General features: G+C 39.5%; 1 protein-coding gene across 1 annotated transcript in view; it reads right to left on the bottom strand.

Moving 5' to 3' along the window:
- Nucleotides 1-19,215, bottom strand: part of JAK2 (Janus kinase 2) — a 2,444,284-nt gene that overhangs the window by 616,605 nt on the left and 1,808,464 nt on the right. The window contains exon 17 of the mRNA XM_044060357.1: nt 11,036-11,170. Coding sequence (XP_043916292.1) covers nt 11,036-11,170 — 135 coding nt within the window. The remainder of the gene's footprint in view (nt 1-11,035; nt 11,171-19,215) is intronic.

Genomic DNA, 19,215 nt, shown 5'->3' with positions numbered 1-19,215 from the left:
GTAAAATTTTTATGTCCATTTATACCAACAGGCTTAAAAAATTTCTTCCTAGTCTAGTAGATGAAGATCAGATGGGTTTTGTTGTAAACAGGAATACATTTGATAGTATTAAAAGGGTATTAACCATTATTGATTATGCAACCAAATCTAATAAGAATTTAACCTTAATAAGTTTAGACATAAATTGTGTCTTTGACTTGGTCAATTGGGATTATTTATTTCTTACCTTAGAGGCTTATAACTTCCCTGAAAATTTCATTAATTTAATTTCTCACTTAAAGGTAGTTATGAATATATCAAGATTAGCCCTTACCTATCACAAAATATTCCGATCTATAAAAGAACTAAACAAGGCTGTCCCCTTTCTCGCTTGTTTTTTACTCTTTTAATGGAACCCTTAGCTAATTATATAAGAATGAACCCAAACATTAAAGGAATAGAACTGAATACAGAAATAACTTCCAAAGTACAACTCTTTGCAGATGACATACTTCTTACTGTTGATGGAGCAAATTCAACTTTGCAAGCCACTTTTGATTTTCTGGCATTCTTTCAAAAAAATCGGGATTAATTTTTAATGGTGCTAAGACAAAGTTTCTCTCTATAACTTCAGACACTAATCTTTGGAATCAGAAATATACCAAATATTTAGTCAAATCAGAAGGCTTAAAATACTTAGGTATTATAGTAACTGACAATTCAGAGGATATAATAAAATTAAATTATGCTAACTGCATTTCTTCTATTAACAATCGTTTTCAATGGATGAAAAACTTTCAGTTATTAAAATGATTACTCTACCTAAGATACTTTATGTTATTCAATCTATTTCATTAATGCCTCCAAGAACATTAGAGAATTTAATAGGTTGATTATGAAATTTTTATGGTAACCAAACAAACTTAGTATATCCTTTACACATCATATGAGAGATTGGTCTCTAGGTGGTATAGGTTTACCAGATATAGAACTCAACATTATTTCTTCTATGATTACCACCTTCTTACTATTAATAGATGGACATTATTCAGCCAAATGGAAGACATTCCAGGAAATTCTCAGTTTTAATACAAATGAGGGGATTAACTTCATTAAACTTTCAATAATAAATAATCCATTTATTTGGATATCCAAAGATTACTTCATTTTAAATAGATTTCCTAATAACTTAACATATTATATGAAATGTTTATATAAGGACTTCAGAAATTACATATATAAAAATAGGATTTATAAAAATTGGATATTTATTTTGTTTCCAACTGCATATACAAAGGATCTTATTGCCTCTTCCACTAGGACTAATCTTTTTATTGAAAGGGAAAAAAATCTTAATTTTTGGTTTCAGTTCTTACACGGTGATAAATTAAGTACATTAGAATATCTAATAATTAATTTTGATTTAAATAAATCTGAATGGTTGCAACTTCAATCTCTCAAGACAATTTATGATAGATAAAATTAACAATCCCTTGATATTCAAGATCATCAATGCCTAATTTAATACAATTTTTGGTATTTTCTATGCAACAAAATACAGCCTCTGAATGTAAACTCTCTTCTATAAATAGAATAATTAATACAGAATTAAAAAATGTTCCAGATAATTTCTGAAACTATTTCATTTCAATTAATAAAAAGTCATCCTCTGTTTTAGATAAAAAAAAAATTCTGGAATCACTTAAGTTTACTACATTTTATTTATTTATTTACATTTGTTGACCGGGAGTGTCTGACTGGATGTAGGTCCATTTTCACCGGAGGCCAGGGGAGAAAAGCTCCACAGTTAAAATAGACAGTAGTTACATTGGATTACATAGCGATTAACAATTTAACACAGCAATTAATTACAAACATATTTACAGATGAAGACCGCAGTACATCAGTAGACAACTAGAGTCTTTATCTGCGAAGTACATAACAGACATTGACAAATGTTACAATAAGAAGTTCCTGCTGTATAATAAGTACTAAGCTTATGAGCATTTGAGCTTGCTATAATCAAGGTAGTTTGTGGGGTGGAAAGAAAGGTAGTGGTTGGATGGGGTGGGTGATATTAGAGTGGGAGTTGCAAGGGCATAGTCAGCATGTTTTTAGGTGCGCTTTTAGTAAAGTTTTGAAGTGGGTGCATGATGGTGCGGAGGTAATTGTGGGTGGGAGGGAGTTCCATAATTTGGCTATGGTGCAAGAGAATAGTGCTTCACCAGCAGAGTTATTGGCTTTAGTGATCTGCAAGTGATTTTTGTTGCTGGATCTTAGTCATCTGGTGGTGCGATAGGGTTGGAGTAGATTCTGGAGGGATGGGACATTTAGTGGATGGTTTACTAATTTGTGGGCGAGTGATAGTTGATACCATTGAAGGAGGTGAGGGAGTTCAAGCCAGCCCAGTTCAGCAAGTGAGAGACAGTGGTGACTATGGTAGGATGGCCCTGTGGCGAATTTGGCGATTTTGTTGTAGCAGGTCTCTAGCTTGTTTAGATCGCATTGCCTTAGGTTGGTATATATTGGAGAGGCATAAAGTAGGGTGGAGATAAGGTGGGAATTTGCTATTGAAATCTTTGCTGCTTTGGTGAGAAGTTGCTTATTTCTGTACAACGCTCCTAGTTTTTTGTGGACTTTTTTTATGGTCATGGATATGTGAATGTCAAATTTTAATTTATTGTCTATTTCCACTCCTAGCAATTTGGTGTGTTCAGTTGGGTATATAGTGGTGTTGTCTTTTGCTGTGATGTTAAAGTGAAAGTTCTTTTGAGTATGTTTGGTGTGCTGGAGTAGGAGAAGTTTAGGTTTGTTTGGGTTGAGTATTAATTGGGCATCGGATAACCAAGTTTCAACAGAGGAAAAGGATTCCTGTGTGACTTTTTACAGTTTGGGTAGGGACTGGGCTGAGCAGATGTTGGTTGAGTCATCTGCGTATTGTATGAGTGTGCCATGTTTGGTGGCAGAGGCTAGATTATTGGTGAAAACAGAGAAGAGTAGGGGTCCAAGGCTGGAACCCCTACGGAGACATGTAGTTGGGGAGATATGTCATTCTGCCATACGACAGACTGCTGGCGATCAGACAGGTAACTCTGAAACCAGTTGGTGACTGATTGACAGAAAGATGGGTTATTGAGGACAATGATGAGTGGTTTGGGACCATGTCAAATGCTTTAGATAGGTCTAGGAAAGTAGCAGAGGAGAGATAGCCATTTTTTTTATGCTGAAGGATAGTGTTAGTAAAGGAGAGTAAGGCAGTGGTGGTGCTATGGTTTGGTCAGAAACCATGCTGAGTATTGGAAAGGAGGTTGTTAGTAAGGAAGTAGTCTGAGACCCAAGAATGTATGCATCTCTCTAGTATTTTGGAGAGTGGAGAGAGAATAGCTATGGGGCGGTAAGTGGTTAGTTCTGTGGAGGGGAATTATACGTGATATTTTCCACAGTGTGGGAATGTAACTTTCTGACAGAGATCGGTTAATCAAGATGGATACTGGGTAGGCCAGAGCATCAGCTGCGATTTGTAGGTATTCATTTGGGAGGTTGTCTGCTGCTAATTTGGTGGGCTTAAGTTTAGTTAAGAGTTTTTTTATGTTGGAGGTAGGTACAGGAGAAAGAGAAGGCAGTGGGGAGATTATACTAGTTGAAGGTGTGGGTTGGAGGGGAGGGGGGTTGTGTTTTTTAGCTAGTGATAGTATGGTTTTTGTGTGAAGTGCGTGTTGAATGAGGTAGCAATATTTTTTGGAGGAGTGAGGGATGTTAGGAGGAGGGGTACTGACTTTACCTGAGTGGAGGATGGAGTTTATGGAGGACCAGAATTGTTTGGGGCTGTGTTGGGAGGAGTCTAGGGCAGACTGGTAGTATTGGAATTTGTCCTGTTTTATTAGCTTTTTAACTCTATTGCGTAGTTCTAGGAATGTCTGTCTAGTTGAGGGGGTTTTGGTTTTGCGCCAGTGCTCCCAGGCTTTATCTCTGTTTTTCTTTTCTGACTTAGTGGTTTTCTGCAGCCATGGGGAGGGTTGTACTTTTGTTCTGGAAAGTCTTATGGGGGCATGGTAATTAAGGATGCTCAGGAAGGTAGTCTTAAAAAATTCAACTGTGTCATCAAGACTGAGATACTTTAGGGGATGCCAGTTACATTCTTTGAGGGATGAGATGAATGTGAGTGGGTTAAAGTTTAGTTTTTTACGTATTTGACGGTAGATGACAGGTTTAGCTTGGTATAGGTATTTTTTTGAGTAGGAATGTTGGGGAGTGATCACTGAGACTATCTGATAAGCAGCCTATTATATATGACTGAGGGCTCTTACTGACTAGTATCCAATCCAGGGTAGTGTGCTTGCTGGAGTTTTTATTTATCCTTGTTGGCAACTGGACTAGTTGGGTGAAGCCATGAAGGTTTATATGATGGGTTGGATTGTTGCCAGAACAGGATTGCCAGTCAATATTGAAATCACCTAAAATGATAGTTTCTTGGGGGAGATGGTGGGCAGACCAGCTGAGGAGGTTTTCTAGTGGATGGATGCTTTGGCCAAGTGGGAAGTAGCATCCAATTATGTTGATGGTTTTGTTTTGGTTTATTTTGAGGTTGGTATATATTATTTCTTCATTGCCTATTTGTGGAGCTGATGATTTTAAGATCTGGATGTTTAGATGCTGTTTAACTATTATAGCTACACAGCCTCCTTTCTTGTTTAACCGGTCTACTCTTAGTATGCCGTAACTGGTAGAGAGTATTTGCTCACTGGTAATGTGAGGTTTTAGCCAGGTTTCTGTCAGGGTGACTATATGTAGGGAGTACAAATCTATGGTGGCCTGGAGTTCATGGACTTTGTTAGATACACTTCTAATATTTAGGCTTAGTAAAAGGAAGTCACTTGGCTTTCTATTGTGATATGGGAGAAGTTGTGGTTTCTAGTCTGATTATGACGATTGGGGTTGGAGATGGTAGGGTCAGGGTTGGGGTGGATGTCTCCACTTAGGGGTAGTTTTGATATGCATGAGGTTATTAGTTTTCTCAGTTTTTGAATGTGCTTGTTTATTAGGGAAACTTTATGATTGTGCTCTGTGGGTAATAGGTACGGTGGGAGGGTTACTATGTTAAGTTGTAGGGATGCTTTATGTTTGAGTAATATAGTTGGTAGAATATGCGGGGGGGTGCATAGGGATGGTTCTTGAGTTGGTGGGAGGGGAGCTGAGTGAGGGTGAGACTTGAGTGGTGGTGTGAGTAGTGGCACAGTGGTAGTGGTTGAGTGGGGGAATGATGGAGCTTTGGTAGGATGTCAGATATGCAAGGAGAGTGCATGCAGTGAGCACAGGTAAGGTATGCTTGTACATGTTAGTTGAGGAGGTGTGATAGTAGTGGGAAGATGGAGGCGGTAGTGTTGGGTTAGCGCTGTGGTTGGCTATTGGAAAGATGGGAGGGGCTTGTGAGTGTAATAAAGTTAAGACCACTGGGGGCAGGAGGGAATAGGGGGCAGGTAGCGAAGTGAGTAGAGACCCTGTTAGTTGCTCTTATGAGGGGGCTGGAAACAATCAGATAACAGAGTAAACTGATAAATGAACATATGATAGTGACAAAGGGTGGTTGTAGTTTTAAAAATGGTGCCTGCCACAGGTAATATTTATTAACTTTGGGATTGGCTTAAGGTAATAAACAGGGAAGGGGGAGGGGGAGAACAAGGGTGTGAGCAGGCAGTTCTTTTGTACTGCTGCTAATGAGCCAAAGCAAAGACAAGTTTGTGTTTAAGAAACAATCAGGATTGACCAAGGACTGCTCTGAAACCAAGTCATTTCTTAACCATTTCTCAGGTGGAAAAACTAGATAACCTTGTATCAGTAGGCTACTGTGGTCTCAGTTTAAATTAACAAACACACAGTATTGATCAGTTATGGATACTATTTGCTAACAGAAGGGAATAAGAGAGAAAGTGGAAGATGAGTGCATGTGTGGGAGGGAGGGGGCTGCTTACAAGCCAAAGCACAGTGTTCTCCAGGGGAAAATGAATATTGGTTCAAACAAGTAGACACACACTCAAAGTTAACTTTAGCTGTTTGCAGACAGTTCAGACCCGGACTGCGCTTTTCTTATAAGAATGATAAAGGTGGTACCGCATGTTGAATACTCGAGTGGTGTTAGGTTCAACTTAGATGGAGAATATATGCTTGGAAATTTATGAACAGAGCTTTTCTCACATCTCATAGATTAGAACTGATTAGTAAAAATTAGGTGTTGTGTTGGAGATGTAAATCAAATTCTAAACCTGACTGGTCACACATGTTTTATGATTGTACAACTCTGAGGCAATACTGGGGAAAAATCAACCATCTTTTACAAACACTTTTTACTGGTAAGTTTACCTTGACCAAATATTTTATTTTGTTTAACACTCCAATTCCTAATTGTGTTAAGAAAATTAAATATCCTATTTTATGGACGGTTTTAACAGCTGCTAGAAAAGTAATAACCAAAAATTTGAAACTCTGAACATACTCCTTTTACAAAATTCAAACATATTCTTATTGAAACTTGTAGTCTAGAAATGATGACTATTAAGTCAAGAACTAATAGAACACCTTTTTCATATAATTTGTGATCCAATTTGAAATATATACTAAAGACTTATGCACTGTTTAAAATAATCTATTATGATTATCAATTATGTTTTATCTTTCAGACACTGCTGTAAATACTTTGTTTTTGTTGTAGTATTTATTGGTTTCTGCTTGAAATGCAATTTCTTTGTGAATCTTTGTAAACATTTTGTTTTGTTATAAACCTTAAAAAAAATTGTTTAAAAAAATGCGTCTTTCATAAAATCAAAGATGAAAGTTTCCTCTTCCTTCTCAAAGTAATGCTGAAATTATTTCAATAAAAGTTTTAAAAGCTACCCATTTCTCATAGATGAAGTCTTTTCTAATACACTGCAAAACTCTTCACATCTACTGCTCTTTATAATAGCAAATGCTTTCACCTACCACCACATTTTTTAACTACTGCCTACGAAAATGTTCCAGTTAATGAAAGACTGGACCACAGAAAATCACAGCAAATATTCAAAGTTATCCATTCCTTTGCACATCTACTAACTACAATGTTCTCTTGTCTTCAGCAAATCAGCATGCCTGAATTACGGTTTTCTGTTCACCCATCCATATATGAAGTTATTCCGGTATAACAGGCAGAGAATGTAGCATAATTTCTTATAGTTTTATAGATATTCCAAGACTACCACATCTTTTTTTTTCTTTTTAACAAACATCTTTATTAAATTAGCACTTATGACATAGCAATCATACATTTATAAAAAGTGAAAATAAACCATGACGACAATCTTAGTTGCAAGCATTTTACTTGACAAACCATGACATAATTTAGCTGCATTAATTATACACCACTTATCTTCTATCTAATCAATGTCAGTCGCACATTATACACCTCCTTCAAATCCTGCCTTTTTTTAAACCTCATTCCTCCCCTGTATGTATTGTTCCCACAATTCCATTTTTTTTCCTATGTAATAGGCTCCTATCCTTGTCTAAACATCCCATTTCCAGTTGTTTTATCCCTGTTACTATATTCAACTACATCTTGTACAGTTGGTTTAGACTGATTTCCATGTTCTAGTAATTGATTTTTTGGCAGCCACCATAATTAGACTCAGCAAGGCCTTACTATGTTTAGGCAATTACGATTCTGGATCACAGCTCAGAAAAATTATTTCCCTAGTTACACCAGTTTGCTCACCTAATCTCTCGGACAGATTTGTCTGCAGGAAATATTTAAAGTCTTTCATTTCATTACACTCCCAGAAAATATGTTCTCAATTACCTCCTTCTCCATCACACTTCCAAGATTTGCTGTCTACCTGAGGAAAAATCCTCTGGAGTCTACTTGGGGTACAAAAATATCTAAGTAAATCTTTTCAAGCAAAAATCTTATATCTTCTAGACTTTGTTGCACATTTGGAAGGCAACCATATACCCCCCATTGTTTCTTTGTGAATTGCTTATAGAATCTCTCTTCCCAATCCTTTTTAACTTTCTTTGATTGATTCTTATACTTATTCAGTAGTTGATGTGCTCCACTAATTATTCATTTTTCAACAGCAGCTTTTGTTCTAAATTCTACTAAAAAGTCTACCACTGCTGGTCTTTCATTTAGGATCTCCCTATTTCTTTCTCTGTAGCTATACTCTTATAGCAGTCTTTGCTAGGGAAGGCAATCTCTAACCTGCAGTCCAAATAAATTATTGGCATCTTCTCATTTTATTACCTTTCCCTCTCCAGTTATTTGCTCCCAACACCTTGATTCATTTGCCAGTTTTCCCCAATGAATTCCAGCCCCCTGCTGCCTGCTGTCTATATCCCTTATTAAAGTCATCCCTATTAGTAGAATCTCCTTTCTCCATTCCCATGTTGGTTTAGTTCTTAGAATACTTTCTGCTACTTTATTAATATAACATTATGTATGATTATTGTTATTCTCCTTAAAGGTCAGCATCCAAAATCCCAGTCTCTCCTTGTTTCTAGAGCCCCCCTCCCCGGTTTCATCATCATCACTTTCCACTTTGAATTATAGGTTTCTGCTTGTGCCAAATACAGCAGCCTTAACTGTGTAGCCCTGAAATACCCCTTTAAATCGGGTAATCTCAATCTGCCTTGTTCTATTCAAAGAATCAACTTATCTCACTTGACTCTTGCTGTCTTCCCCTCCCAGATAAAATAACTTCAGCTCTTTTTTAATTGCCATCCACAACTTCTCCGGTTGATAAAATATGCATGACCTGTGTATAAAATTAAAGGGACTAAACATTTTAACTGCTTGTATCTTATTATCCATATCTGTATAACAGAGCTTCCAATTTCTCAGGTTTTATATCTTTTGTTTAATCTCCTCCTACATATCCTTAGCTGCCACACTGGAATCATTTTTTAATCCATACTTCTAAATACTTTATTTTATCACGTCCCCATAATTATGGATATTGCTGAGCCAATTCATGCGTGGGTACATAATTTACTGCTATTGCCTTTATTTTAGCATCATTAATTTTGTATTCTGAAAAGATCTGAAACTGTATCAAAATGTTCCACAAAACTGTGATGTCCTTTTCTGGTTTTATTAGGTCTAAAGTAACATCTGCAAATACAACCAGCTTTTCTTGACTACTATACCAATTATATCCTTGAATTTCTGATTCTCTTATTTCATTTATTTATTTAACAGTTATTTACCAGGAAAGTCCGACTTGGACCAAGACAATTTTCAACTGAGGCCCAGGGAGAAATGCTCCAGACGCATGCCTTTGTAATGCAGGAGGAAACCCGCTCGAACCCAGGGAGGACATACTGACTCCACACAGAAGGCATCCCAGCTGAAAATTGAACCACAGAACCTCTTGCTGTGGGCGACAATGCAAACCACTGCTCCACTCCACTGTCCAATTTTCTTTGCCAACAGTTCTATGTATAATGCAAATAAAAGAGAAAGAGGATGCCCCTGCCTGGATCCTCTGCTCAAGCAGAAATTATCAGAGAGAAACCCACCCACTAAGTTTCGCCTCTGATCCCTCATATATCCTCCTAATCAATTTTATACTTTTATCAGGGAATGCAAATGCTTCCATTGCCCTGCTCATAAAGTCCTAGCTTACTCTGTCAAATATTTCTCTGCATCAAGACCCACCAGCAACAGGGGTACTTTCTTACATTCTGCTTCCCTCTGGATCACCAGTGTTCTGTTAATGTTGCTGAATGTTTGCCTCCCCTCCACAAAAGCACTACAATACACATCTATCAATTTTGGCATCACTTTTGCCATTATAGACAAACACTTTACAATCATGGGTTTAGTACTGAAACGGGCTTGTATGAGGCTGGATCTGATGGATCTTTTCCTTCTTTAGATATTACAGCTACCACTGTTTTCTTCCAGGCTGTTGGTACTTCTCCTCTTAAAATACTGTTAAACAAAACCTTCCAGATCTTTAGCAGTTTTTCCCCTCCTTGTTTCCAAACTTGCACAGGAATACCCTCTACTCCTGGGGACTCACCTGTACAATGGTTATACATCACAATTTTTATCTCATTTCCTCCTATCCTGTTATTAATTTAACCTCGTTTACCTCTAACATTGGCATATTTAATTCAATAAACATTTCCATTTGTATCTTTTCTTGAGTTCCATATTTCTCTGCTTTATGCAGACTTTCATATAATTTCTGAAATATTTCGAATACCACTACAAGATCTTGCTACCTTCCTTGTTATGGGCTCCCTAAGCTTGACAACAGCCCTTCCTACTTTCTGTTGCCTCAGTCATGCTAAAAGTTTTTGTTCTCTACAGTTATCAAAAAACAGTTGCTTAACAGCAATCTTTCTACACTCGTACATATCAAGGTAATCCCTCACCTTGTTTGGCATTCTGTAGTTGCTCCTTTTCTTGTTCTGTCAGATTCCCCCTATTTTTCAATACTTTACCATTTGTCAGCCCCTCTAAATAATTATTGTTACTTCTTAACCATACCTCCCTTTCTTTTATTTCCACCCTATTTTGAAACTCCGCTTTAATATTACCCCACTACCTAGCTATATTTTCAAAAGAAATTTCTATCTTCTCTAACAGCTCCTGTATAATTTCCAGTACCCATTCCTGAAACCTCTCTCTTTTCAACAGATAGGTCGGAAAGTGCCAGCATCTCATTTTTACTTCATTGCCTTGTATTATAATTTAATTACTTCTGGCTCGTGATCTGAAATAGTTATTGGGTGCATATCAAGACCTTCAATTAAATGCACATGTTCTTGTGAAATACAAACTTTGTCTAGCCTAGTCCAGTTTTTGTATATTGGAGAATAATATGTAAATTCACTACAAACTCCTAGTTTTTAATTCACATCTTACAGGCCAAATATATTCATAAATTTCTTCAAAAATCTACCCTCCTTTTTTATTTTCCCTTCAGGGGTGCCCAGACACAGCTTCACTGTTGCAAATCAAATTCCAATCCTCATCTACAAGTAATATTCCTTGCTGAAAGCTGAAAATAAAACATACCTCTGAGTAGTTCCTATGTTGTTTATCTAGTACTTTCAGAAGGACTTCTGTTTTGTGCAACTGACCATAGTCGCCAAGCTCTTCTCTTACTCCTTTGAAAATCTTGGTAAATGTTCCTTGACCCAGACTTTCTCGCTGAAAAAGCACAAACAAGATTTTCAATTTATAAGTCAAATCAATATAAATAAGTTGTATAGCAAATAATTTTAATGTTTCCTGTTATACTAGTATAAATAATGTACCATTATTTTTTATTTCTCTTTATCTAAACACTCATTTATGCACCATTCCACTCCCGACGTCACGTGTAGTTTCATATTTCCAAAGTATACTCAAAGGAACTAGTCAATATGAAATGATAACCAGAATTTTGCAAGATTAGCAAAAGGACTGCAATTAAAATTAAAAATGCATACTTAGCTCAATGATGTACAGGGATAAAGCCCTGACTGCAGACCAACTGACCCGAGTTCAACTAGCAGCTCAAGCCCTGGAGAAGTTGGGTGAGGAGGATAGAAGTAAATGTCTAACACCATCCTGGGAAAGGGAGATAACTAGTCACACTGCTAACACTGACACCCAATACATACCAGGTGTGCTGCAATATATAAGGTGGAAATCCAGCAGTGACTACAAGATGAAACACGGATACCAAGCAATATTAAGTTGCAGTTGGAGAGGAACATGCACAGTATTGCACATATAATGAATCCAGTATCAAACATTGTCCTGCCAACTGCCAGAGAACTCAGGGAGACAAAATCTCCTGACAGCTGCTGGAATGAGAGCCTCTCATAAATGTTTCTTGTCTAACAGGGTGATAAAACAGGCTGGCTGACTCTTCTTCTTTGTGAGGAACAAATGGGTCATGAAAGGCTGATGGGTTGCAGGCAGTGAGGGTAGCAGGTGGCTCATATCGGCTTCAATTCTTATCGATGATAAACAGTGAAACAGTACAGTGACTACACTAACTAATATGAATATTCTAAGAAAGCAAATGCAAACAGTAGTTGTGCCTGCAACGTGAATGTTCAGCCATCTTTGTTTTGCTTTAACTATTTATCAACACTATAATAAAAATGTGAATAACAAACTAAGAATATATGCAAGATTCAAAAAAGAAAAAAGTTTATGTACAAGGATTCCATGACTATAGATGGTATACTTGGTATATGTATTTAATATAAATGAGTTGGTGCTAATGTATGAAGAGAAATCCCTTTAAGCAGGTATACTGTTTACTTTTCAGGCTAATATTTTGCTCATATCAACCACAGCATCTATAAAAATTATGTTTTTCCAGTTTAACTACAAGAATGTGCAAGTAGTAAGGATTGCTGTTTCAATTCAGAATTCCTATAAAGCCATATATTCTACAGTCCTACAGATGATTAATATGTTATTTACTGACTAGTTTGACACCTATCTGTTTTTTTCCAAATTATTCGGAAATCAAACCAATTGTCCCGTAGTCTGGAAAACACTGTACAAATTCTGGTATTCTGTTTCCAAAAACAAACAAAAAACTAACACAAGTTTGTTAAATTGGTAAATTTTCTATGCTTTTTTTTTTTCACAAAAATCACAAACCAGGAAAAGAGGACATTCCTCCTGCCCCTGACATGGCTATGACATCACAAAATGGGAGGAGAGGACATGGACAGAGTTAAAGTGTGAGTGGTGTGGTCTTGGTCCAATTTTAGCCACAAGAGTTGACCACCTTAACTGGAGCATTACATTTCTCTGGTCTCTATCCAGACAGAACATTAAGACCAGTGCCTTTGTCGCCCTATAGTGACAGCAACAAACTCCTCACAACCTTTAGTTCCTCCGTACCCATAAAGTACAGTTTTGTACCTACCATAAATGTAGATGTTCGAAGATCCACATTGCTGCAGTCCTTACATATGGGTAGTCCGCTGTCCTCGGTCGGCCCGAATACCAAAGTATAAGGCTGACATCGGTCAAGGCGCTTAAAACTGACATCAGGACGTCAGGGTACAAAAGCGCATGACCAACGTCATATCCTCAGTCTTTTCTTGCCCCAGATGTCAGAAGGCCCTAAAAAGAAAGGCCAAAACCCAAAGACAGCAAAAAACCAACCAACCACCCCTGCACTAATCCTATTTACAATATTTACAATATTCACAACCCAAACCACACAACCGCCTCTAACTACAGAGGGGAAGGAGGGAGGGTAAATTGGACTGCAGCAATGTGGATCTTGAACATCTACATTTATGGTAGGTACAAAACTGTACTATGTTCTTCATCTCACATTGCTGCAGTCCTTACATATGGGTAGAATCCCAAAGCAGAGGTAAGGGAGGATGGCAAAACTATAAAGCATTAGGGGCTGCCAAAATGCCCTGTAAAATTGCAGTGGCAAAACCAGCCCTAGATTTAGAGTAAAGTGGAAGGTGGTAATGCTTAGAGAAAGTATGCACTGAACTCCAAGTAGCTGCCTCCAAAATATCCTTAGTAGCCACCCCTTAAAAAGCTGTAGAAGTGGCAGTAGCCCTAGTGGAATGAGGCCTAATCCCAGCTGGAATCTCCTTACCATGATGGGAATAACAGAAAGCAATACAAAACCCAATCCACTTAGAAATAGTTTGTTTTGAAACAGGCTTGCCCTGAGAACCCAAAGCAAATGAAACAAATAACTGCTGAGACTGCCTGAACCCTTTAGTTCTGCTCAAATAATATCACAACTGCCTGTGTATGTCCAAAGTGTGCAAAATCTTTTCCCCTTTATTTTGGGGGTTTGCATAAAAAGTAGGCAAATGAATAGTTTGGTTTAAAGCCACACTAGAAACCACTTTAGGCATAAAGGAAGGATTAGTACGTAATGATACCCTATCCTTATGGAAAATTAAGAAAGGCTCAACCGCCATAAGGGCCTGTAATTCAGAAACCCTTCTCGCAGAGGTAATGGCCAACAAAAAAGCAGTCTTCCATGATAAATATTTCAACTCGGCAGTAGCTGCAGGCTCAAAAGGTTGTAGAGTGAGTTTCTCCAACACAAAATTGAGGTCCCAAGCAGGAGTAGGAGCTCTTCGTGGGGGTCTTATATTCTTTGCCCCTCTAAGGAATTGTTTAAACAAAGGATGCGAAAACAATGGTGGGTCACAGTCATAGTGAGCAGAAATCGCTGCAGCATGAACCTTAATAGAGGAGAAGGACAAACCTTTGTCCAGTAACTCAGTAAGATATTGCAGAGCCACACTTAAATTAGGCTGAGAAACATCAAATTCCTTTGCTGTACTCCAAAATAAAAATCTCCTCCATTTATCTGCGTACACTTTCCTTGTACTAGGCCTTCTGGCCTCCAAAATAACATTCAAAACTTGCTGTGGAAGCTGAGACCCTCCAGGGTTTAAAACAGAATATGCCAGGCTGTTAGATGTAGAGAGTGAAGTTTGACATTGAGTAAATGACTGTTCTCCTGAGATAGCAGGTGTGGAATCGAAGGCAAAGGCCATGGAGGCTCCCGTACCAGACTTCTCAGTAATGGGTACCAGTGCTGTCGAGGCCAATCTGGAGCTATTAAAATCATCTTTGGCTTGTCCTGTCTGACCTTCAGGAGTACCTTTGGGAGGAGAGGCAGAGGTGGAAAGGCATACACATGAAGATTGCTCCAATTGAATGAGAGAGCATCCACTTTCCAAGCTGTGGGATGAAACCTTTTTGTGCAAAACTTTGGCAGCTGGTAGTTTAGAGGAGAAGCGAACAGATCTATGTCTGGAGTTCCCCATAACACTGTCAATTTCTGAAACACATGAGGATCCAATTTCCACTCGTGGGGATCCATAATTTGTCTGCTCAACACATCTGCTAAGGAGTTCTGTGCTCCCGGCAGAAACCTTGCCTGAAGATTTAGCTGTAAACTGAGAGCAGTCTCCCACAAAATCATTGCTTGTCTGCATAGAGGATAAGAATGAGTTCTCCCTTGCTTGTTGATGTACCACATGACAGTTGTGTTGTCTGTTAGAACCAACACCTGCCCTGGAAGAAGTAAACCCTTGAAAGCTATTAATGCAAATTGGACTGCTAACATCTCCTTCAAGTTGATATGTAGATGTTGAAGTCTGGCAGGCCACGTGTCTTGTACCCACTTTCCATTTAGATGAGCTCCCCAAGCTTTGTCTGAGGCATCTGTCGTTAGAATCTGACTCGCCTCTGGCCGGGTCACAGAGAGTCCCTTGTTTAGGTGACATTCCTGAGCCCACCACAAAAATTCCTTTCGAATGCAAGGTATTATCTGAATGACAGTGTCCATATCTTGGCAGTGCTGTGTCCATACATTTTTGAGATACCATTGTAGCTTCCTCATATGCAGTTTGGCATTGGGAAGCACCAGAATACAAGATGCCATGAACCCCAAGGCTTGAAGGACTGCCCTTGCAGTCAGCCTGGACTGATGAGACAATTGATGGAAGTAAAGAGAAAGATTATTTTGTTTGTCCGGGGTCAAAAAGGCCATCTGGGATGCTGTATTCAGTCTCACACCCAGAAAGCACATGTCCTGAGAGGGTACTAGACTGGACTTTATTTCGTTCACAGAATACCCCAGGCATCTTAGCACTGCTATCACATACTGTAAATGATGAAGAAGCTCGTCCTTTCCTTGGGCCAGAATCAGGCAATCGTCCAAATAAGGATAGATCTGTATTCCTCTTAGCCTGAAGAAAGCTATCACTGGAGCCAGAACCTTCGTGAACACTCTGGGCGCAGTAGATAAGCCAAAGGGCAATGCAGAGAACTGATAATGAGAAGTCCCAGCCCGAAAACGCAGATACTTTCTGCAACTGAGCCTGATTGGAACATGAAGGTAAGCCTCCTTGAGATCCAGAGTCACCATCCAGTGATCTTTGCCCAGCAGAGGTAAAAGCTGTTGTAACGTCAACATTTTGAACTTGGGAATGTCCAGACATGTGTTGAGGATAGATAAATCCAAGATTGGTCTCCACGTGTTCCCTTTCTTTGGTACTAGGAACAGGCGAGAATAAAATCCTAGGCCCACTTCTGGCAGAGGGACCGGTTGTATGGCCCCTATTTGAAGTAGCAGAGAAATTTGTTTGTGAGCCTCTAGTCTTTGCTGAGGAGGAATGTCCGGCATGCCTTTGAAAGGAGGCAAGGTATGGAAATAAAACTTGTAACCTCGGTGTATGATATCCAATACCCATTTGTCTTGGGTAATCAAATTCCAATTTTCCTTGAAGAGTGCCAACCTTCCTCCCAAAGGAGCTGCCAGGCAAAAAGGATCTGGCAGCTGAAAAGGTAGGTCATTGGGCCTGTTTACGAAAGGACTGGCCCCTGCCCTCACCCGAAGATTGTGCAGGAGAACTCCCTGTTCTAGGTCTGAAAGAACTCTGAGCTCTGCCCCTACCACGTCTAGATCTACCCCTAGACTGAGAATCATAAGAAGGATACGTCCACCCCTTAGCAGGCCAATTCCTACTAAACTTTGGAGGCTGTACTTGCAAAAAATCTTTAACAGCCTGCATGGACTTAGCCTTGTCTTCCATTTTCTTCAAGACTGACTCCACAGGTGAACCAAACAACACATCAGACTGTAAAGGAGCATCCAAAATCCTTGTCTTAACATGGTCAGATAAATTCTGGTCCCTCAGCCATGCGTGCCTGCGAAGAACTGAACCAGTGGCAGCCACCCTAGACGAGGCCTGTACAGCATCAAAACCACATTGTAAAGAATGCTTACCCACCTGCTCTGAAACATGCACCAAATCTTGTAACTCTTTACACTCAATGCCTTCCGCCAGAGCATCCACCTTAGACTTCAATTGAGAAAGAAGATAGTTTTGATATTTCAACATATGAAACTGGCAATTTAAAGCCCTCATAGCTAGGGTAGAAGATGTATAGACTTTCTTTCCCCATCTATCCAAAGCTCTGGCCTCTTTATCTGGAGGAACCGGATTTTTTACAACAGAGGCCTTGACACCCTTAGGTCCCTGACCAACAGTTTCTGGGTCCGCCCTAGGACTCTTATAAAGATATTTATGAGCCTCAGGCACCCTGTAATACCTATCCGGTTTAACAGGAGCAGGAGGCAGAGAATCAGGATTAAGTGAAGCCTCTGCAAACACATCTTCCACAACATCCAGAACAGGAGGTATAGCCAAGGGCCTATGCTGGGGCAAAAGCAAAAATTCCCTAAGCCTTTTCCTGGAATCAGAGAAGTCCTGACCTTCCCACTTAAAATGTTCCCTCATGGAATGAAGAGTCTCTGAAAAGAAAAATCCTCTGGAGGAGAAGCAGAAGGAGTCGAATCATCTGCATCAGAATCAGAATAAGGAGAGTACTCCTGCAAGTCTTCAGCCGAAGACTCAGAAACATCCGAAGCCTGCTCAAAACTCCCCAACTCTGGCTCCACCCTAGGCCTCTTATCAGGAGGTGGCAAAGAACCTCTAATCAGAGTAATCAAATCTTCTGCCATTTTAAGCATGTGCTTCTTGGGCACAGACCCTGCTGTACTAGGAGTGACACCAACAGAAGCTAAACCTGGCCTGCCTCTGGGAGAAGCTTTGGAAACAGAAGGAGAGGGCCTAACCACCCTAGGAAGGGAGGGGAGTACAGTAACTTGGGAAGCCCCTTCAGCCTGACCTGCCTCCTGAGAGGCCACATCCTGCAATAACAAAGTCTCCCCCTGGGACTCCAGAGAAGCCTCCGTCGGAACCACCGGTTCCACTGACGCCTCTAAAGAACCGACGTCCGGAACGGACGACTCTTCTTGCCTGGGTTTAACTGCTTTGTCTTTGCGCTTCTTCGAAGAAGCGGGCGCCGGAGAATCCGACGGCATATTATAATTGCACCGCTTCCCGAAGACCAGCCTAGCACAATCTAACCTTCGCTTGATAGTGCGTTTATTGAACCTAGCACAAAAGCGACACCCAACAACGTCGTGTTCAGGCCCCAAACAAGGAATACACAAAGAATGATAATCCCTATGCGGTATCTGTTTCCCACAAGAAATACAGTTATTCACTTTTTCTGACATCCGGTAAAACACTGAGGCAAGAAAAAACCAAAATATTCCCCAACGGGGTACTTAGCCAACTTTGATTCGGTCTGAAACTCCGAACTCGAAAAATTTCAGAACGGCGAACGGCACTTGCAACGCTGCTTCTGCATCGGACCATGCGGCAAAAAAGACTGAGGATATGACGTTGGTCATGCGCTTTTGTACCCTGACGTCCTGATGTCAGTTTTAAGCGCCTTGACCGACGTCAGCCTTATACTTTGGTATTCGGGCCGACCGAGGACAGCGGACTACCCATATGTAAGGACTGCAGCAATGTGAGATGAAGAACATCTCCATTCTGCTGCTGAATCCTCCTCATATAGGATGCCAACATTTAGCACTTCTAACTACATCCAGGCAGTAAGGAAAGAGAAGGAATTTAAATGTAAGTCAACTTACAGACTCCATATAGTGCGAGTATTTGGAGGGGGAAGGTGGGTGTGTTGGGTTGTTCCAGAGTCAAGAGACCAGAAAAATCTAACATTCACATAAGTACATACTTCTCAGGTCCTATCCAGACACTATAAAATCAAGACAGAGTCCCCAATTATCATGGATGGCTTAGAAAAGCAAACTTTTAAAAATTACTGCCCCAAGGATGCTTTCATCCTAGAAAGACAGTCAAGGCTACAATGCTTAGTAAATGTTTGCAAGGAAGACCAAGTAGCCGCTGTTGCCATTTTATTTATTTATTTATTAAAAGGAAGGTTTATGTATAAATGTTGCAGATGGAGCTTGAGCACTAACCGAGTAAGCCTTCACCAAAATGGACAGCTGTCTGCTTGTCTACAGTGCAACAAAAAGAAATGCAATCTAAAATTTTCACTGGTGTAATCTTAGTAATCTTTTGAAATAGTCTGACCACCAAAAAACTTAAAGTTGTACATCTTTCCTGAAAGCCTTAGTGTAAATCAAACAGAACCTTAAATTACCTGTGTATATTCAAATAATGCAACAAGAACTCCTTTGTCAAAGTACATAAGAAAACTAGAAGATGAATGTGCTGGTTCGGATTATTTTAATTTGCTACTTTGGGCATAAAGGACGGTTTTGTCCTAATGGACACCCAGTCCTGATTGTAGACAATGTAGGAGTATTACAGAGACAGAGCATGAACCTCAGACTCTTCAGGCTG

The sequence above is a fragment of the Protopterus annectens genome, chromosome 2.part0, assembly GCF_019279795.1.
Source record: "Protopterus annectens isolate FY-2018-M chromosome 2.part0, PAN1.0, whole genome shotgun sequence".
Taxonomy (NCBI): Eukaryota; Metazoa; Chordata; order Ceratodontiformes; family Protopteridae; genus Protopterus; species Protopterus annectens.
Note: the sequence above shows the minus strand (reverse complement) of the source record. Positions and strands in the feature narration are given on the sequence as shown.